Source organism: Mycteria americana, chromosome 7 (genome assembly GCF_035582795.1).
Source record: "Mycteria americana isolate JAX WOST 10 ecotype Jacksonville Zoo and Gardens chromosome 7, USCA_MyAme_1.0, whole genome shotgun sequence".
Lineage (NCBI taxonomy): Eukaryota > Metazoa > Chordata > Aves > Ciconiiformes > Ciconiidae > Mycteria > Mycteria americana.
Window position 1 is genome coordinate 59,143,679 of NC_134371.1, and position 19,553 is coordinate 59,163,231.

The window sequence follows — 19,553 nt, forward strand, 5'->3', positions numbered from 1 at the left end:
TAAAATACCTTTTAAGCCTATCAAATAGTCCCACAAATATCAAGGATACTGTGATCTCATCTCTAACGTTTTACAAAGTTTTTGAAGAACACCTACAGTTGTTCAGACCCCTGATCAGGCTGCTAATTCCAGAGGCAATCAAAGAGGATCCTTTCCTAGTGCAAACCTTACACTAAATGTTCAAAACATCACATTAGAAAATGAGAGGACTTTGAAACTGAAGCACTAAGGACAAAGAAAAAGCATGAAACAGATTTGAGGTTTCCTGTGAAATTTCACATTATCAGCTGACTTCTACTTCAGTGCTGCCTTCAGAATATTTTTAACCTGAATACCAGAAATACTTCCTTATGAGTTATGCAGAAAGATATTTTTGTTGTACTTCAAATTTCTAAATCAACAGTGTTATTATTTTGTTCCTTAAGACAAAATGACAAAATGACAATCATTCTAAATAAAGAAGGTACGAGGAAAGCATATATAAATGATAGAAAGCAAATCTTCCAGATGCTTTCTCACTTCCTCGGTAGATTTTTATCATCCCTCTGCCAAGAGCTTCTGCCCTCCCAGCTCAACCAGATGAAGGGGCTGTTCACGCACATCATCTTCACAGGAAGTCAGAGTAGCCTAATCTACCGCTGGAGGTTTTTCAGTCCAGTGCAGCTTATGACACAACCACTCCTCTCTTGCTCTATAAAATTGATTCTTCAGAGATACCTAGGAGTTAGCATCTCCCATTGCAGTAGTCTCTACTGTCAGCTTTAAAGAATAGGTTAAGGAGATGTCCATGAACAACGACAGATAAAGCTGCTTTTGCCCTGGGACAAAAGGATGAAGAGCAAGGTGACATGAAGTCTTTTCGAACCCTATGCTTTTGACTCCACAAGTCTATAAAGCAAAGAAAAACACATGAAGATGTACAGTGTGGTAGGAAGGCCTAAACAGTAATAAAAATGCCAAAGCTCGATGTAAGCAAAACTTGCAGAAAGCAATTATGCCTACTGGGCAAGAATTGTTTCCAGGAAAAAAATAAGTGCAATTATCTCCAGTACGCTACTAATGACAAGAGGAAAACTCTTTGTTACTGCATTGTAAGTCTGGGGACACAATACAAGTTCACACACCCACTGTGTAAACCAAGCTATGGTTCCAGCAACGCTAAATCTCATATACAATAGCTACCGTAAAGAAAAATGCCTACACACAATTAGTCTTCCTATCGTCCTCTACATAAAAAACACAGAAGCATTCTGCCCAATTAAGCGATTTTATGGAGATATTAATGTCACCTTGAAGAACGTAATGTTGGCCTGAAGTCTGGTGACAAAGCAATGAAACTGTTCAAAAGCAAAAGCCAGAGCTGTACTAAGAGCCAAATTCACCCCTTAGTTTGGCATTAACAAAGAAACCAACTTTTTCCTGTTGTCAGTGTTTATGTTGAGAGATTTGAAATAATAATCAAAAGGGTACGTTAGGATTAAGAAAAGTTTGTCTCCAGTTGGAATGCCCAGAATCTCCTTGATTCGTGCTGGCATTTAACCCCTTCCCCCTTAAAAGAATTCATGGGGAAAGGTATTGTTTTGACAGCCCTGAAGACTGACATCCTACTTCTGCGGCAAACAGGTGCACGCAGAGGAGACAGTAAGAACTTGCTTGTAGAGTCCTAGGAGTGCGCTGGGGCCTTCCTTGTCCTGCAGGAGGGAGCTCCACACCAGTTCTATTCTCAGCCATCCTGCAAAGATGGGCAATAATGCACAGACTCACACCTAGATTTAAAACACATTGACAGTTCAAATATTGCAGTGCCTGCTTATCTATCAAAACCCAAGTTAATGAAGATTCCAGTTCTGGAAAGTGCTGTCTGCAACCTCTGAGCCACTGGTTTCCAATACCTTCTCCAGTGGGGTTTTGCTAAGCATGGACTGCAAACCAAGCAGCAGCTCCCTTGCCTTGAATTCAGATTCTCTTGCCATTTTTCCCGCACCTTTTCCATGTCCTTTTTGAAGTCATCCTCTCCTTTTAATCTGAATTGGCATTCCCTTCTCTGCATGCTCATTTATAAAACTACTCAAATATCTCCTTCCCTCCTTCCACACATTCACAGACATTTTACTCTTGGAAGAAGGCCTCTGTTGACATGATATATCACTAAATGCCACAGGAAAACTGAACCCTCTGTCAGTAATGAGTTGCTAGTAGAGTCAATAAGCAAATAGACAGGACCAGCTGTAGAAACAACTCAAACTGGGAAGTTCTAGCTATAAAAGGATAGTTAAAATAATAAAATATGGCCTGGATACACCAAAGGAGGTTCTAGAATCTTCTATAATGGAAGCTTAAAGGACAGGCTGAAAATAGCTGCCAAGAACAGATCACATATACTCAAGCCTGGCTCAGCTAAGGATACTGCAGTAGGTCTCATAACATCCCCTCCCAGCTTTACATTAATTTTAAAATTAGGTGATAAGATTTATTAAGCTAATTGTATAAATGTTTTACAATGGCAATATACATATATGAACACACAAACTTCTGTAAGACATCTGACTTCGTGCCACAACCCACTACAACTAGATTAAAGACTGGCTAATGATAGCTCAAGATACAGTTGTACATGACAAAGCAGCATAAGATAGGGAAGTCTTTTACTGAGCTTCCAGAGGAACTGAGCTAGGCCTCCTGTTACTCAATATTCTGTGTTCACTTCCAGCTCACTGATGGAAGTTGCCACTCAGAAAAATTTGAAACTTCTAAGTTTCTAGCATTACTCTGTTCGCATTATTTCACGAAGTAGTGAAGGCCACTTCGTATCTTAGGTCCATCTGTGCAAAAATTAACATACCCAAATGAAAAACTTCACCACAAACAAGGATTGAAGGCTACAGAACAGGAGACCCACACCCATTAAACATAAGGTACTAATGTGCTACGGCAACAAGTGGTGTGCGTTACAAGAGAGTGTGACACAAAGCAAAAGGATAGTTTTTACATGTCATTGTTAAGAACAAAACTAGGGCATTCTGAGTTAGGATGTCCACTTTAGAAAGAGAAAGATGTTGGAGAAGATATTAGAAAGACTTAAACCTATATTGCAAGAACTAGGTCATTCCCAGAGTTGGGATGGGACAGGAAAGAGACAGAAATTGGGGCTACTTAACACACCAAAAGTTTCAAAATCTAACTTGATAATGTACATCAAGGTTTATAGGGAGGAAAGAAGAAGTACTAAAAAGACGCTGGCGCAGCAAAAACAATACAAAGCACAACTTGGTGGACTAACAGGTCCAGAGACTTCTGTTAGGTACAAGACCAATCTGTTAGGTACAAATTTACAACAGTGACATTACACACTGAGCACTGGAATCCATGACACTGTCTTTGAGGTCTTCAGTTCAGAACTGAATTAAAAAAACAACAGAGGAGGGAGTATACCTGTGTTGTATGTGGTGTCAATATATGCTGTAGACAAAATACAGGTTACTGGTAAAATATAATGACCTTTGATTATGTGGCAGTGTGTGTGTAGAGACCTAATAACTCTTCCAAGCCTTAACTGTTTGAGAAGTCCATAATGCCTTTATTTTTAAACATATAGTTTAACCTTGAGACATAATAGACAAAGTATAACATGAAAATAGATATTCATGCCAACCAAGACAGATACTTTTTTTTTTTGTCAAGTGACCTATCTATTCTCATAACTTTTGTGTCTGAAGTCCTATGAGTTAGTCCCTCACTTACTCTATTGTACAGTTCTTACTCTGCACCATTTATTCTAGTCAGCAAGTTCTGTCAAACCTAGGTCAGAGGCCAAAAGAAGAAAGTGACAGCAAACATTTCTGCGCTGGACTCCTCAAGGCCTGCAAAATTACAGATAAACACACAGAGAGATGTTAATCAAGCAGAATGGTAATTAAAATAGTATAAAGCACAAAAAAAAAAAAAAAAAGCAGCTCTCCATGAGTCACTTCGGGAGATCAGTAGTATCTCTCAGACCTACCACAGTCAGATGTTCCAGAGGTCAAGCCCACCAGCATGACAACGTGCTTGAGACACAGTATCACAAATGATACAAAACAAAATTATACTAGATAGCGTACATAGAGGTAACAGAACTACCAGTTTTATCCTAAATACATTACAAGTATTTGATAAAAAAGAATTATATGTAAGTGTTCTTCACACTACCTCTAAGCACAACTCCACATCAGCCCTGTTTGTCCTTTCACATTAGACAGCTGGATGCTGCTTATCTTTAAGGCATCTTGAAGACATTAAATAAATATGAGAAACAGGATCCTAGCCTCAGGCACAAGGTACGTATTTAGACAGGCGCACCTTCCCTGATTGGTCAGCACTTTTGAAACTCAGAGCACATAAATTTGACCATGCAAAATAAAGACTAATAACTAATTGATGTATTGAGGACCATCATTCCAGGGTATTCAAATAGGACGCCTTTACAGCATCAGCACATACAGAATGAATATCCTGAGGATACTGACCCATTTGCACCCACCACCCCTCTTGTTAAGTCAACCAAAAGTACGCTGCCCTCTCTTTGCATTCAGACTTGGCCTTGCACCTGGATAGTGCTAGTTTCATAGGCTATGGAGTCCATACATCACAGAATAGCACTGACATTTCCAGCATTTGTTTCTCAAGGGTATCCATGTTATATCAGCACTAAGATTCATCATAACTTGTTTTTCATATGGCTTCGATGCATCTTACAAGACATCTTCATAAATAAGCCAGACAAATGTGATCTAGAAGGAACTGCTATAAAGTAGCAATGTAAAACCGTAATCAAAAGCATAGCTAGTGGTTCACAGCTAAACTGGTAAGATTATCAAGTAGGACTCTGGAGGAATGTGCCTGAAGTCAAACCAGGGAGTGAAGGAGGGCCAAGCACTTCTGAGGCAGGATTAGAATTCAAAGTGATCTTGAAAAATTAAGACATGCCTGAAGGAGGGCAACACAAAAAAAAAAAAAAACAAACCCAACAACCAAAGCAGCATTATTTAACCCAGTAGGGATTACTAGGTAAAATCTGCTGCACAAGTGCAAAAATGGAAAAACTGTGTAGCCAGAAGTTCTGCAGAAAGGATCTCAAGTTATAGGGGATCATAAACTAAGTGCTTAGCGCTTGGTGCTGTCAGTAAGTATGCTGAAATGGAGGGCTGATTTCCCCTCTCAAAATTTTTCTTTGGAGGCACCCATGCTAAGCTGCTCGGTATTTTGGCTCTAAAAGGCAGTTTATTTTGTATTATGTCTTATACATCTTATATTCATAGGCTCGTCTTTACCCATCCACCATTAAACAAGTATTTCATTAACTGATTTTTTTAAAGGTATTATGCACCTTTTTCACTGTTCACATGAATAACCTTCCCAGGTGCATGCCTTAAGATACAAACTATACTGACATATTGCTTAGAGTATTTCATAAGATGGAATTTTTTTCTCTGATGACTGATTTCAAATAGTAAATCTCTTGACTCCTACAGGGTTAAAAGCACAGTTCGAAGTGATCAAGACTGTGGCCTTGTTGACTTGAGTTGACTTCAAATTTGATCTCTGCCTGTCCCAAAGATAATCTTTGGAAGGCTGCACTAGCTTTAGCAGTTTTGTCAGAGCATGTTCCCTGACAAATAGAAATTCTTTTTCTCCCTGTTATACATGTGTCAACTCTCTAGCTATTGGGGAGGGGGGAGCTTTCAACAGTTAAACCCATCATTACAAGAGCAGTGAGGTGTCTCTGCATTACAGAACTAATCAGAGTGACACAAACATAAATTGTTTTCCTCCTCTTGAATTGTATTCTGATAGTACTGCTAATTAGATGGCTAGGCATATTTAAAACAGAAGAACTGTCAGCAGTGAAACAACTATTTTAGCATCCAGAACTGCCCAAGACAAAACCATGAATTCTTCCCTGATGTCAAAAGATTTCACCATTCCTCAACAGTCAAAACCCTCTAATTCCCCAGTGACCACACCTGTATAGCAACACGACCTTCCCAACATGCAAGCACACAGGACACTGAATTTGCACAATTCTATATTGGATCAACGAGCCCTGAATAATATACTGCAATAATGAACTGCAATATACATGAATAATGAACTGCAAAAAGTCCATTTTTAACATTCAGCCAAAGCATTGAAGTATTTCCAGTCTCTCTCAAAGGTTCAGCTACAGAATGTAGAGCCAACAAGAACACCTGAAGGAATTCTACAGCAACTTGAACATTTAGTACTGGCTTTGAACCTGAATGTATATTTGAAGAGAAAAAGATCCTGGATTTTAATCTGACTGCTGTTCCAACACACACATTTTATAATGAACAGTATCTATTTCCAAATAACGGTATTTAGTTTCAGTATGATGCTTATCTCCCCCACAATTACTTATAGATCCATCAGCCCTTACTGGTCTCCCCAGCTGGGAATTTAAAGGTTTGGGATCATGGCTGGGCATTGTTTATTTACATAAACAGTCTTTGCCTAGCTCAATCTTAAAAGCAAACCTCAGTGTGCTGCACTTGCCATTGAAAATTAGAACAGGCACTAGTCAGTCAGCTGCTTCAAACTAGACTGCGAATAGTTTGACAAAGTTCAGTTTTTCTAAACTAGTTTCTATAATACTTAGTATTCAGGTGAACGTGAATTCGAAGCATTATAGTGATGGCTAACAAAATCAAAATGCTAGTTTAATTCTTTATGCTGAATAAACCACAAAGTTTAATTTGTATATGAATAAAGGTGCACTAGAAATGCTAAAAGATCATTCATAGCACATATGACTATTAATATATACATCTAAGCTGTAAGGTACTCCTATTCCCAAGTTAAGAGAAGGCAACTTCTATCCACTGTGATAGACTATATTTAAAAAGGAGTTTCCACAGAAAAGGATGGAGGGGAAGAAATCACTGAAAACAATTGTCAGTTACATAGCAAAACAAAAATCCCAAACCCTCAAAACAGTCCAAACATTCTTTGCTCATCACTTGAGTGAACGCAACCTATGATACTCACAAAACAACAGACAAATACATAATTGAAAAAGCTCTGGTGACATGGGGTTTTCTGAGACACCTTTGCTAATTTAAAGGGAAGGCTTCATTGGTCTTGTAAAGTTACTTACACAGTAAGTCTAGAACTATCCTGGATTTGTCTGAGTTCGATCGTTTAGCTGGGAGCCTGCAGATCAGACTGAACTTTAACTGTGTCAAACCATGAGGCTCTCCTTCCTGGAAGCACATCAAGGTTCTTGCATGAAATATGATCATCAGCACAGTAGGATTAATGACAGAGGTGGTCAGGCTGATAAACTAACAGAACAGAAACTTGCTTAAATGAGTATGGAACTGCATGTAAGATAAGGTCGTAATGCATTCTCACCCCTTTGTGCCAAAACTGAAGCAAGACCTTGTTTGAAACTGATGTGAAAGAAAAGGCTTTATCACTCATTGTCTCCCTGCAGGAGGTCTGTGGCTGTTTCTGGGAAAACAGACACTAGATGCTCAGTCTACTACCATCACTCTCAGAGTAATGCCACTGATTGCAGACTAACACTGTGTGATGTCTAGGTTAGCTTACTGAAAGGGAGAATGGCAGGGGAAGGTTTTTAAAGAGTTAGCAGACTTATGCACAGGAAGGTAAATCGGGTATCAAGGATTTCTCTCAATCAACATAAATTCTCAAACAGATGTTTACCTCTGTATGCCACTACCTGACTAAACCAAGTGCTCTCAAAATAAGATATTCTTAATAAATCAATTACTATGAATGCTGGAAATTTACCTTTACTTTTAGCCTCTTTTTTCCCCCACCTACTTTTGTTTCCTAATGATCAATAATACCGTACCTTTCTGCTGGATATGCAACCACCTTGCCTCAGGGCGCTTCTCCATGATGTTCCTCACCAATGTATGGTAGGGTATTACAGCTATTTCACCCAGTAAGTCTGTTCACAAAGTATGTAGCTATTCAACTATGTAAGTTTTTGAAGTCCCAAAATAAATATGATTGGCCATACCACTATAGGATAAATTCATAATCTAAGCACTGGAAAATCCAAGTCTTAAAGAGGAAAAAGTCCTGAATTTACAGAACAGAAAAAAACACAATGTCTAATCAGAAACACTGAGATAAACCCAAGACAAAACTACTCCAAAACATGAATTCTGACATTCACACAAACAAACCAAGGTCTGTTATTCCCCAGTTACTTAGAGATGACCCAAGTCTATTGGTACCCTTATACATTTCACAGCAGCTTTGCCATAAAAGCTGTAAAGATGAGTTCCAGTGGCACACAGAACTTTAAAAATCAGTTCATTTCACATTAAGAAATGTCTGGATACAAAGACAGTTGCTACAAAATGCATTACAGAAAGTCTTCTAAATAGGAAAACAAGAAGAAAAAAACAAAGCCTTGTTTTCAATTGGTATACAAGCTGGCTTTATAAATAGCTGACCTGTACCAAGTCTCCTACACACCCCAAATAAAATTATTCATGTCTGCCCATATGAAAGAATTAAAAACTTGTGTTAGTGGAAATTAAATTTCATACATCTAGCTAAATAGACAGACTTCTGTGGAGTGGCTTGCCTTTACACAAGAGGAGAGGTATATATGGAGATCTGAATGCCTTTGGGTATTAAAGCAACATAAAAATAATTTTCATTTTCTAATTTGCATAGCTATTCACAGCAATAAAGCTGGATAAGAGTTTTTTTGGTTTAACTTCTTAAAGAAAAGACCACGTGAAGTGTCATGGAATGGACATCATATATTGTGAGATAAAAGTTTTCTGGCATTTCACTGAAATGGAAATAATTTTCAGGGTGACTTCATTTAAAGTCAGGAACTAGGACAAGGAAACAAATTATTTTTGCAATGCCTAAGCTTGGAAGTCAACTCAATGTCCTATTCCTCTATGATAAACCTTACCAGAACAGTCAGAACAGCAGAAATATCACCAGTGCTATAAAACTGGGGTTGCCTGTATGGTTTCACAAATTGCTTTACAAAGATCTTATCCACTTCCCAGATTCATAGCAGCAAGTCACTGACAACATCAGATTTTCTCATTCATACTATTTACTTCAAACCAATCTCTGATTATTTGAGTTAGAGGCATGGCATAACAAGCAGCAAAGGAAACAGAGAAGAGCAGCTAATTGTACTGTAACTTCAGTGCAATAAATTTTGTGGCTTCAAATTCAGTAATCATGTGTAGATCTCCTAACAGATGCATCTAGGGTTGGGAGGCAAAGACTACCAAAGGAATGAGTACAATCCCACAAAACTAATAAACTAGCTAAATTAAAGACATTCACACTTACATATGAGAGAACCAAGAGCCATTGGTGTTTCATACACTACATGAATGCAAAAATACATGGCAGAGACCAAAAGATAAACCAATTTTTTTTTTTTTTTTAGCTTTTACTGGTTCTCCGAAATAGCCTCTGCAACTCCCCAAATAAATTACAAGTGATAAAAAACAGCTGGAAGAGTGACAGAGGAAATATGTGATTCCTACAAGTTCTCCATCACTGACTCATCCTGAGTAAAGCAAATACAAGAACAGTCAGTTGACTTCACTGAAAAGTACTTCTGCTGATACTCGTGTACATTCTCAGCACCAAACATGAAGTAATCAACATGAAGAGAGGAAAGAACTAAACACACACCTTGAACACCTCAGAGAAGAAACCAGAGCCAATTTTCTCACATGTGAAGTCATCAAGACGAGTAAGTCTGGAAAAGGCACTTATCAGGGCTCTGTATGAAGAGGTACAAACTCTTCCTATCTGGGATGCAGTCCCTTCTCCTCCAGCGCCACCATCAAAGTCTTCAGCGCGCTCCAAGCGTGGTGGAAATCCTGCTATTGAATTCCGCTTACTTCGGTCCATTTTGAAAACAAGGTTTTATTTTGCTAAGGGAGAACTTCTCACATCTTAGGTAATTTGCTGTCTTCTCTACTCTTGTTGGATCCTAAAATACAAGAAATTGAGGTTACCATTATTGTAAACATATTAGATATGTTTGATAGGACTCCAACACAGCTTACACCAGTTTAAGGGAGTTAGAAAAAAAAAAAAAGCAGAAGATATCCAAGTAGGGGCATGAAAAATTGAAGGGGAAAAAAAAAAAACCCACCACAACCAACCCCACAGCATCATCAGTAAAGACAGACAATCTAATGAACTTTTCCTTTAGATTCATGGAAATACCCTATGCTCTGGCTATTACGAGATGAATAGGTTTGGAACTCAAAATTTAACTGTTAACAAACAACTTTCATTCCCTCCCCCCCGCCTCTTTCTTTTTTACTTAAGTTCTGGTTGCTAAAGCAAGCAACTAAGCAGGAGGAAACCCACAAAATGTAACACTCTATTCTACTTCAGTAGCAGTTGGTGACAAGTCTACCGCTATCGCAAGAAACCATTTCACATTAGGGACAGAACAAAGGATCCTAACTATAAAAACCGGATCAACTTTCAGTTGACATAAGGAAAATTATTAGCTGTCAATAACAGTAGGTGGAGCACCAAAACCTTTGTTTTTAAAGCTTCCACCTATGAGTGTTCCAAGACTAATTCCTTAATTGGTAGGAACACAAGTTTATATCCACTAAAGATCTAGCCCCCAAATTTATAAAAACGTCAATAATCCTGCTACAAAAACAAAGTATTCTTATAAGAAACTGCTAGAACAATTCTCCCCACAAACACACTTTTTAAAGCTGTATTAATTTCAGTTCAACTGAAAACACAGGAAACAAGCTACATTTGCCAAGTAGGAGAAAAGAAAAAAAAAAGGGGGGGGGGTGTACACCAACAGTACAGGAATTTTTTTTTCTTTTTAAGAGGACGATGAAGTAATCAGGATGACTCTGGAGCACATCAAATTCAGCTTGGACTGGCAAACTTGACAGGTGGCCTACTTTTTTTTTTTTTTCTTTAAACCTTAGACTCGGGAGGTTATTCATCTTTTCCACACTTAACTGTTCATTTACAGCAATTTGGTGAGCCCCTACAAAACCTGAACAAAGTGAGCAGTCACAAAGAGGATAGATTTCTCTCTCTTTTTTTTCTTCCCCCCCGAGGGTGAATGAAAAACTGGAGGGAGGGGAAGGAAACAATAAAATTATTAAAAAAAAAAAAAAAAGGCGGACAAAATAATCACAAAGCAGGGAGCAGGCCAGGCAATTATACTTCTATTTACACAGATGTACAGAACCTGAACAATACACTAAATTTGAAGAGCATCTCAAAAACAGAGGCACACCAGCTGTCCTCTGAATATACAGCAGTGCTGCTATACCCATGTTTTGTATGCAGTGTATCTTTCAGACATGCTCTGTGCCAACACATCAGAAAAACACACAGTCTTTCCCTGCCTTCAGAAGTAAGTTCTGTTGAACTGCATGGAATTAATTTGAGGTTGTCCTCTCCAAAAAAGAAAAAAAAAAAAAAATAAAAAACCCTCCATATTTTTGAAGGGTGTTTATTTCAAATATCTTAACACTTACCTCTCTAAATGGGAGTCGGTGGGTATAAGAGAGTCTTACCACAGCCTGATTAAGAAATTTAATCTCTATCAAATCCCACATCGTGGTATTCCTACAGAATTTTATATGCAGACTCCCACATGTATGAGCTTACTGAGCTTTTCAGATGATAGTACTACATGGTCTAATGTTATGGTGTGGCCGACTGCCACACAGAAGATCAGAATCCAATTTCTGACCTCATATTCTTGCTCCATGAGCCTTGAGGGTCTGGAAATGGTACAGAAGCACCATGGGAAGATAAAACCTGTTCTATCTCTCCAGCTGAGAAAAATAGCCCAGAGAACCTCCTCAGCTATAGAGAAGATGCCCAGAGAACCTCCTCAGCTATAGAGAAGATGCCCAGGAATTTCCAAGGCATGCTTAAATAATTCCTTTTGATCTGAAAGGGACAAACTATCATGTGGTTACTTTTCAAGGAGATAAAGAAAGAACTATCTATGGAAGGAGGATGGACAGGAAACCACAGTGTTAACAATTCATTTTCTGGAACAGGAGATGCAAGTATCTTTGGAGACTGACCAGAAAACCTGCTGTAATTGAAGAAACAATTTTTTAGAACTTATTTACATCAGAGTAGTACCCACATGCACTAGATACTTTCCAAGGAAGGGAGCAAGCATTTGCCCCAGAAATGCACAGTACGACACTCCAGTATCACAGGAACACCATACGAAGTGGACCCTGGAGCTTGTAGACACCTCTGCTAAATCTAGTGAAACAACACATCTGCACTGCAGCCCAGCAAATTAAAGCAACTTGTAAATCAGGAGTATAAGTTTAAGTTCTCAGGCAAAGCAAGATATATGCAAAAAGAAAACAGGAAAGATTGCTGTTGTCCCAACAGAGGAAGATACCAAGTCAGGTAAGAGATCTTGATTAGGAGAAGCTAACTCTGTGTTAAGTATCCAGTATACCTATACCTTAAATATAGTATTAACAAAAGATCAGCTCTCACCATAGTCTCTCAATCTATTTCACAAAACCAAACAAAAAACAAAAAAAAACAAAAAAATCTCCCTCACATACACATCCCTTTGATTGAAATCACATGGTGAACTTTGCAAAACTCTATACAAATCCCACAATGAAAGAAGAGATTCAAAGTACTTCACACAACATAAACCCCAAAAGGCTTTGCCACCTGGATTCCCAAGTAACCCATTCCTTCATTTTTGCCTGCTAGAGTTTGCCTTCTTTCCAGACAGCTACACGAAATCCTTGGAAATTATTTGGATAGAGCTCCATTTGTCTAGTTTTCTGCCCAGGACTTCATACACAGAATTAGAGGAAAATTTCACGTGGGCACAATTCCAAGTGGGCCTCCTGTCATTTTGGCCAATTACACTAATGATCACATTCTCAATGAAATCAACCAAGGTTTAATTGACTGTCAAGTCAGTCTGAGGTACTTTAATTTACTACCTTGTATGGTTAATTAAAGTGCACTGAACAGAATCCAAACCATCCTGCAAATTCTGCAACCAACTAAAAGGTTGGTGGTGGTTTTTTTCATATTAAAGTTCAGCTTAAAAACTCTTAAGCTGTGCTCAACAGCCAGTTAAAAAAGGAGACTAAAAACATTTCCCAATAAATTCTCAGCTTTCAGACCAATTTTTCTGACATCCTTATCCAAGAAAAACACACCCCACTCTGCCAAGACAAAAATAATTTAGAAATACACCTCTCAAAATGCATACCTGCCCTACTCATCCACTTATTTTATTACTGAAAAGCACAATTTCAGAATGTTTCATGCCCTACCACATTTTAATTTCTTGGTTTAAAAAAACAAACCTTGAAGAAAAAAAAAATTATTAATGTTAATATTATATTAAGATCAGTTTCTCCACTGTATGAATGCATTGATTTTTTTAATTGTAGAAATTACTATAAATACAAATACTATCAGCATTTATTTGGTTAATTAGACATTTGGCTTTCAAAACCAATGCCTAAGCCTGCAAATATTTAAAGACAGAAACCCCACAATAGCACATCAAGTTATACCCCACACATCAATGTAAAACTAAGAGGTGACATATATTAGCCAGTACTTAACATTTTATACTTCATAGACATAAAAATGGGTAAGGCTTCTCAACTTTAGCAGCATCTCTTTAATGCCTCAGGGTGTAAAACAAGATCCTTCCAAAAAACATTTCAATTCATTACTAAGACTTCTTCTGTCCCCAGTATCTTTATAACATGTGCATATTTGCACTCAAATGTCAAACTCACAATTTCCTAAAAGATGGCCTTAACAACAACAACCATTTTTAGACACAGAAGACTGTCGCTAGGCATTCAGCCTGGAAAGCAATAAATCTGGTGGATGCATGTTATTAATTTGAAAAGGTTTTCTGAAGAACAAGATGCCAAAGCTTTGACATAAGTCATTTGCCAGGAGTTAACTATTTAAACTCATAGTCTGATGTAGCTTCAAAACCCAGCACTACAAAAACATGAAGGAATTATGCTGGCAAGTGTCACTCAACAAAATAATAACTTGGGGGGGAGAAGCATTCACTGTAGTAATGTGCAAATTTCAGAAAAGCTTTAAAGGAATGTAAAGAACTAAATCTTCCAAAGACTGAATTGACTTTGAGGTCATTAGCCTGGAGAAAAAAAAAAAAAAAAAAAAGGAAAAAGAAAAAATATTTGGGAATGAAACACAAGAAATCAAACCAAACAGGTAAAGAGAACCAGGCATTCCACAATTTTGTTCTCAAGTGCTGTCATCCGCTTTCCTAACAGAGGAAAGTTCCTTGGTTTGTCCATAACTTAGCTTCTTGTCTTTGGGAGAAAGATAATGTCAAATATTTACAGACAAGGTAGCTACAAGTACCAGAGCTTGCACTACGTTTGGCCCAGCTCATCCTGAAGCTGAAGTCTTTTTTACTGTTTTCATGGGATTAAGTCTTAGGGTCCAGTTTAAAGTCTTAATTACGACATTACACTCGAACGTGAAAATCCCAACATTTTCTATTTTTACTTAGGTAATATTTTGCTTTAATTTCATCTCCCCTGTAGGGGGTAATTCCTAGCTCTAGCCAGTACTGTCATAGCATAAGCTTCCCACAAGTAGGGCTGACATTCCTCAAAGAGACCTGCATTAGCCCTACTACACCACTCCAGAAACTGCAAGTATGCTAAACTGCATTGTGGTTTTATAATGCAAACAAACTTCCACAAGAGGCTAAGCTGAAACAAACAGTTCATTTATTTTGTGACTGTAGCCAAGTCTGAAACCAGTAAGAGAGACTAGCCATTAACTTACTGCAGAGCTCAGGATTCAGGGCCAAGGTTGTAAGTTTAAAAAATATTTGCATCAAGCATAGACATAAATTCTGGCACATATTTAGAAGGCAAATAGAACTGGGCGGGGGGGAAGAGATTAAAAACCCACAAACAAACAGAAAACCACTTGGTCCTTATGCCCATAGTATAATTGGACCCTAGAAACAGTTGGCAATTATAATATAAAACTAAACCTCTACAGAAGGACCTTGCAAAAATCCATTTGTCTCCTAGCCTGGTTTTAGTCACTCCAATCCACAGTGCAGACAGACACTAGCCTAGTTACAGAGCATGGTTAGAGTTAAATAATCACTCAAGTAGACCATGTACAATACACAGCTGCCGCTTCAAATGGATAATTTTAATATATTATGTTTGCCTAACAAAACAGAGCTCAGTAAAGACACTGAGAAGCAGCTCATGCCTTCCGGGTGTCAGCAGGCTGACATTTGCTTAGCTCTTGAGAAAAACAAAGGGAATCAAAGCCTTCCAATACCAACAGGTATTGTAACATCTCAATAATCAAGGAATTTCCCCCTCAGCCTCTCCGCCAGGTTGATGACTGAGGGCTGACAGCTCTGTTAGTACTGGGGGCATTCACGACTTTCTGTTGTTTCAATGCAGCCAGTGAGACAATCCAGCACAGCAAAGGCAAGAAAAGAGAACAAGAATGCTTGAAAGAGGGATGAAGATAAAGTAAGCAGGCTGAATTTCATACCTGACTGACCTCTCTTGGACAAAATCTTACATTTATACATCATCACACAAGACAGTCAATATTTGTATTTCCCAGCTAAAAGTATCATCTCCACAAATATTTAAACGCATTCTGTAATCTACCCTTTAAAATACAGCTGAAGCACCAGTCCATGATACTGGTTTCATGCTACTGTGAAACACCCGGTACCATGTTTGCTTCAGGTACCCGCTGCACAAACAGAACAGTAACACAGTCTTGACTAATTTGTTTATTAATTCTTCAAGCGAGAATAGGCCTTCCCAAATCTGTTATTGCTAACGTAGAGACGTTGGAATCTGCTGGTATTTACATATCAATCTGAAGCACCCTGGGTGCCAAGGGGAAACCTGTAACTCACAGTTTGTGAGCCACAAACCTGGAGTGTACAAAGTCAGCTTTCAAAAGCAAAGTTCTTTCAACTAACTCCCCTCCTGGTTGCAAGAGCTATTACAATTCTCCAGTGCAACTAATGGGACAATCATATCAAAAAGTGGCTTAGCCACTGCCAGAAATGTGTTAAACTTAAGAAAAAGTGACAGGGCCGTATGAAAAGCAGCTTACTATCTAAGACAGAAAGAGGACTTGGCAACAGACAACAGATGGAGCCAGCGTGATACAGTTGCTGATTATTAGATGTACTTACTGATAAATACACAACTTCAAATGAACACATTAAGGAACTAATAAGCAGAAAATGGGCTTAAAAAAATTTACTAACACTGACTATTTTTTGATCTTGCCTAGAAGGGCACTTATTTTTGTGCCAGGCTGCAAGATACCATGCTGCAAGGATACAATAAAAAGCTTTGCTGTTGTGCAAATGCATGGTTCTCAGCTACAGGAAGAATACAGAAAGGGAACCTATGATGCAAGTGAACCTCAAGCTTCATTCTTTTCTGCAGCAGACACAGAAGCAACATTCTCCTTTTAACCCTGTGTTTCTTTCATGAATTTGTGAATAATCTGCATAAAGAATTACAACGGCAAAAGCACAAATGTATAGAAACGGAGGGTACGACTAGGTTACAGGAGGCCTATACCACCAGAACACCTCATTTGGACCAACTTTCTCCTTCCACGGTCAGAAAAATATTAAGCACTGAAGCAAGGAGTGCTCCGTCCCTATCTCCTGCTCCGCTCCCACTGCCAGCTGTTCACCCTAACAAAATCCTAACAAAACATCCCAACAAAACAACTTCAAAACAAAAACCACAGGAGAGCATACACTTGCCACCAGGTACAGGGAACACACCCCTTTCCCTTCAGTTCAAGCTACTCATGCTTTGCGTGCAAGTTTTACATGAAGACAAATAAAAATGGACAATGGAGTTACACAGCCGTGTCTACAGTTGTACAGCAGATTTCTGCAAGAGTCAGAAAATGACATTTTATTGGCCTGTCAGGATATGGTATGCAACAATAATTTCCAAAGATGATGACTAAATGGAACGGCTTACGGCTAGTCCACTGGGTGTATCAGAGTTTCTCATTAAAAAACCTTATCTTAGGTTGTAAATTGCAGTGCCTAATTAAGTCCATAGAACTGTAAGTCTGTTGATTTTGCAGACAATAAAATATGTTAGAACTCTGATCTCTACTACAAAAAAAATAATAATTTCAGTTGAAGCATAAAGGCTTTGCATAAATTAGGCTAAATATTAGCTGTAAGTCTTTTTTAGGGGGACAAACAGAAAGGTATAAACTTAAATAAAATTCAAGTCGGTACTCCTGAAATTTTAGCTTTCAACTATCAAGGTACTACCTATCAGAATACCCGAGTGGAAAGTCCCCTGTACTTAAAGCAAATAGAGTTCCCACCCTCAAAGGAATGCAACATTAAGAGTGATCATCTGCATTTATACAGCACCTTTCATCTGAAGGCCATAAAGCAAACATATATGCACATACACTTGAACAGTCGAGCCTGTCATTAAAACATGATTCATGTATTCTTACAGGGTAGCACTTAAAATAGCAAAACCCGAGCCAAGCTTTCACACGTCTTGGCAAAGCGACCATTTTCAAAGCAGTCCCCATGTGGTCGGGCAAAGATCCTAGACGTCTTCAGGCAGACCCTTGCCCCCGGATCAGGGCACGGGTGTCTGCAGCCTGCCTTCCCCGCAGCCGGCTTCCCCCGCAGCGCTCAGGCGTCCTGCAGCACCCGCTCCCCCTCACACTTCGCCCCCGGGGTGAAGGCAGCCCCTTCAGGCACCTGCTAACCCAAACGCATCACTCACCTCACCGCACTGGCGGAGGGGTGGGGGGGGGAGCGGCGGGACCCCGCCGGCTGCCCCTTCCCCTCCGCTAGACGGGTGCCCTTCCCCGGAGCGGCTCCTCTCCTCCCTCACCGCCTTCGGGGGGTGCCCCCCCCACCCGCAACGACCTTCCCCTCGCTGGCTGCCCCGGAGAAACGCGGGCACCCCCCGCCCCGCTCCCTGTTCGCACCCCCCTCCGCCCCTCGCGCCGGCCGTTACCTGAGCGGCGGCACCAGCAGGGCCTGTGGGCGGCGCGGGCTCTCATGGCCGCATACCTCACCCGCGGCCAACCCCCGGCCCCTCAGCAACCCGGCGAGGGTCTGCCCCACCGCTGCGGCAAGCGAGGGGGCCCCATGTGAGGAGGGAGCCCAGCTGCGGGACCCGGGACCGTGATCGCCGCAGCTCCTCCTCCCCCGGCCGCGGCCCCCGCCTCCTCCTCCTCACGCGTCCGCCCCCCCCAGGCGAGCGCCGCCGCCGAGCCGCCCACAGCGCCGGGGCGGCACCCGACCCTCTCTAGCAGCCAATCGGCGCCGGGTGAGGCTGGATGGACGGTGGCCCTCGGCCAATGGAGAAAGGGCAACCGGGCGGAGGGACTGGCAAGTAGTCCACGTGAGTGCTCCTTTCTAATTGGTCATGAGGCACTTGAGAGGCAGGCAGTTTGGCCAACCACACGAGAGACAACAACGCCGAGAGACGAGCGGGAGCCAGTGGCAGGAAAGAGAGAGGGGCGTTGCTAGGGGCGCCTCGCTTTCACTGGTCAGCCTTTGAGGGCGGATTATAAATAAGAGAGTTAGCCAGTAGGAGTGTGGTGCGCGTGGTGACAGACGGGCGGAAGAGCCAATCCCCGTATGTTTATAGGCAGCGATAGGCGTGAAGCTGTCAGCGGAACGGGCACCCCGGCGGGAGCGGAGGGCAGCGGGCCCGCGCCGCGCCGAGGGGTCCCGGCAGGCCGCGCGCGGGTGCCATGGCGACGGCGGGCCGGGGCGCTGCGGAGAGCCCCTGCCGCGGGACCCGTGTGCACCGCACACACCCGTGTGTGGCAGCGGCCGCCGGCGGGTAACCGACTGTCCGTCCGGGAAGCGCAGAAACCCGCGTCCCATTCGAGAGGGGCTGCCTGGCGGCCCGCGGGGCCTCGCCGCGCACCTGCGGCCTAGCGCCGGCTTGAGCCTTCGTGCTGCAGGTTCCGCCGGCTCTTCGCCCTAAATCCTGACCCGCACCGCAGCCAGTTCCGGCAGCAGCCCTCGCCCCTCCGCCCGCACAGCCATTCACACGCGGCTGGGGCGACACCCGGCTTTAAAGTGACCATAATTGGGCTCCGTGGCGGCATCCCTGCTGTTATTACCTCCAATTCCCTGTCTCCCTACTACGTTTCCCACAGGATTCATCCCTTGTTCTGGTCTCTTCCTCCCTCCAGCTCTCACAACTTCAGCACGTTACACAAACTCTCCCCTTTCTTTCCAGCTGCCTGCACCCCAGTCGTGGTGGCAGTCACAGCAGAGGGGCACGCTGCACAGAACGTCCTGCTCAGCCCCTCGAGTCCTGCCTGTAGCCTGCTTAATGCATCTCAAATTTTCTGAGGTTTTGGCTGCCAAGCTGTAATAAGTCTGTGACTTTTTGCATATAAACTGTTATTTTTTTCAAACTGTAGCTTATCCACATGTAGGC

The 19,553-nt window shown here is 41.1% G+C and overlaps 1 protein-coding gene across 1 annotated transcript in view; it reads right to left on the reverse strand.

Annotated features, from left to right (window-relative positions):
* TESK2 (testis associated actin remodelling kinase 2) overlaps positions 1-18,305 on the reverse strand; it is an 86,802-nt gene extending 68,497 nt beyond the window's left edge. The window contains exons 1-2 of the mRNA XM_075508654.1: positions 18,108-18,305; positions 9,712-10,015 (exon numbers count right to left, since the gene is read on the reverse strand). Of these exons, the coding sequence (XP_075364769.1) occupies positions 9,712-9,933 (222 nt within the window). The 5' untranslated portion in view covers positions 9,934-10,015; positions 18,108-18,305. The remainder of the gene's footprint in view (positions 1-9,711; positions 10,016-18,107) is intronic.
* Between the last annotated feature and the right edge of the window lie 1,248 nt (positions 18,306-19,553).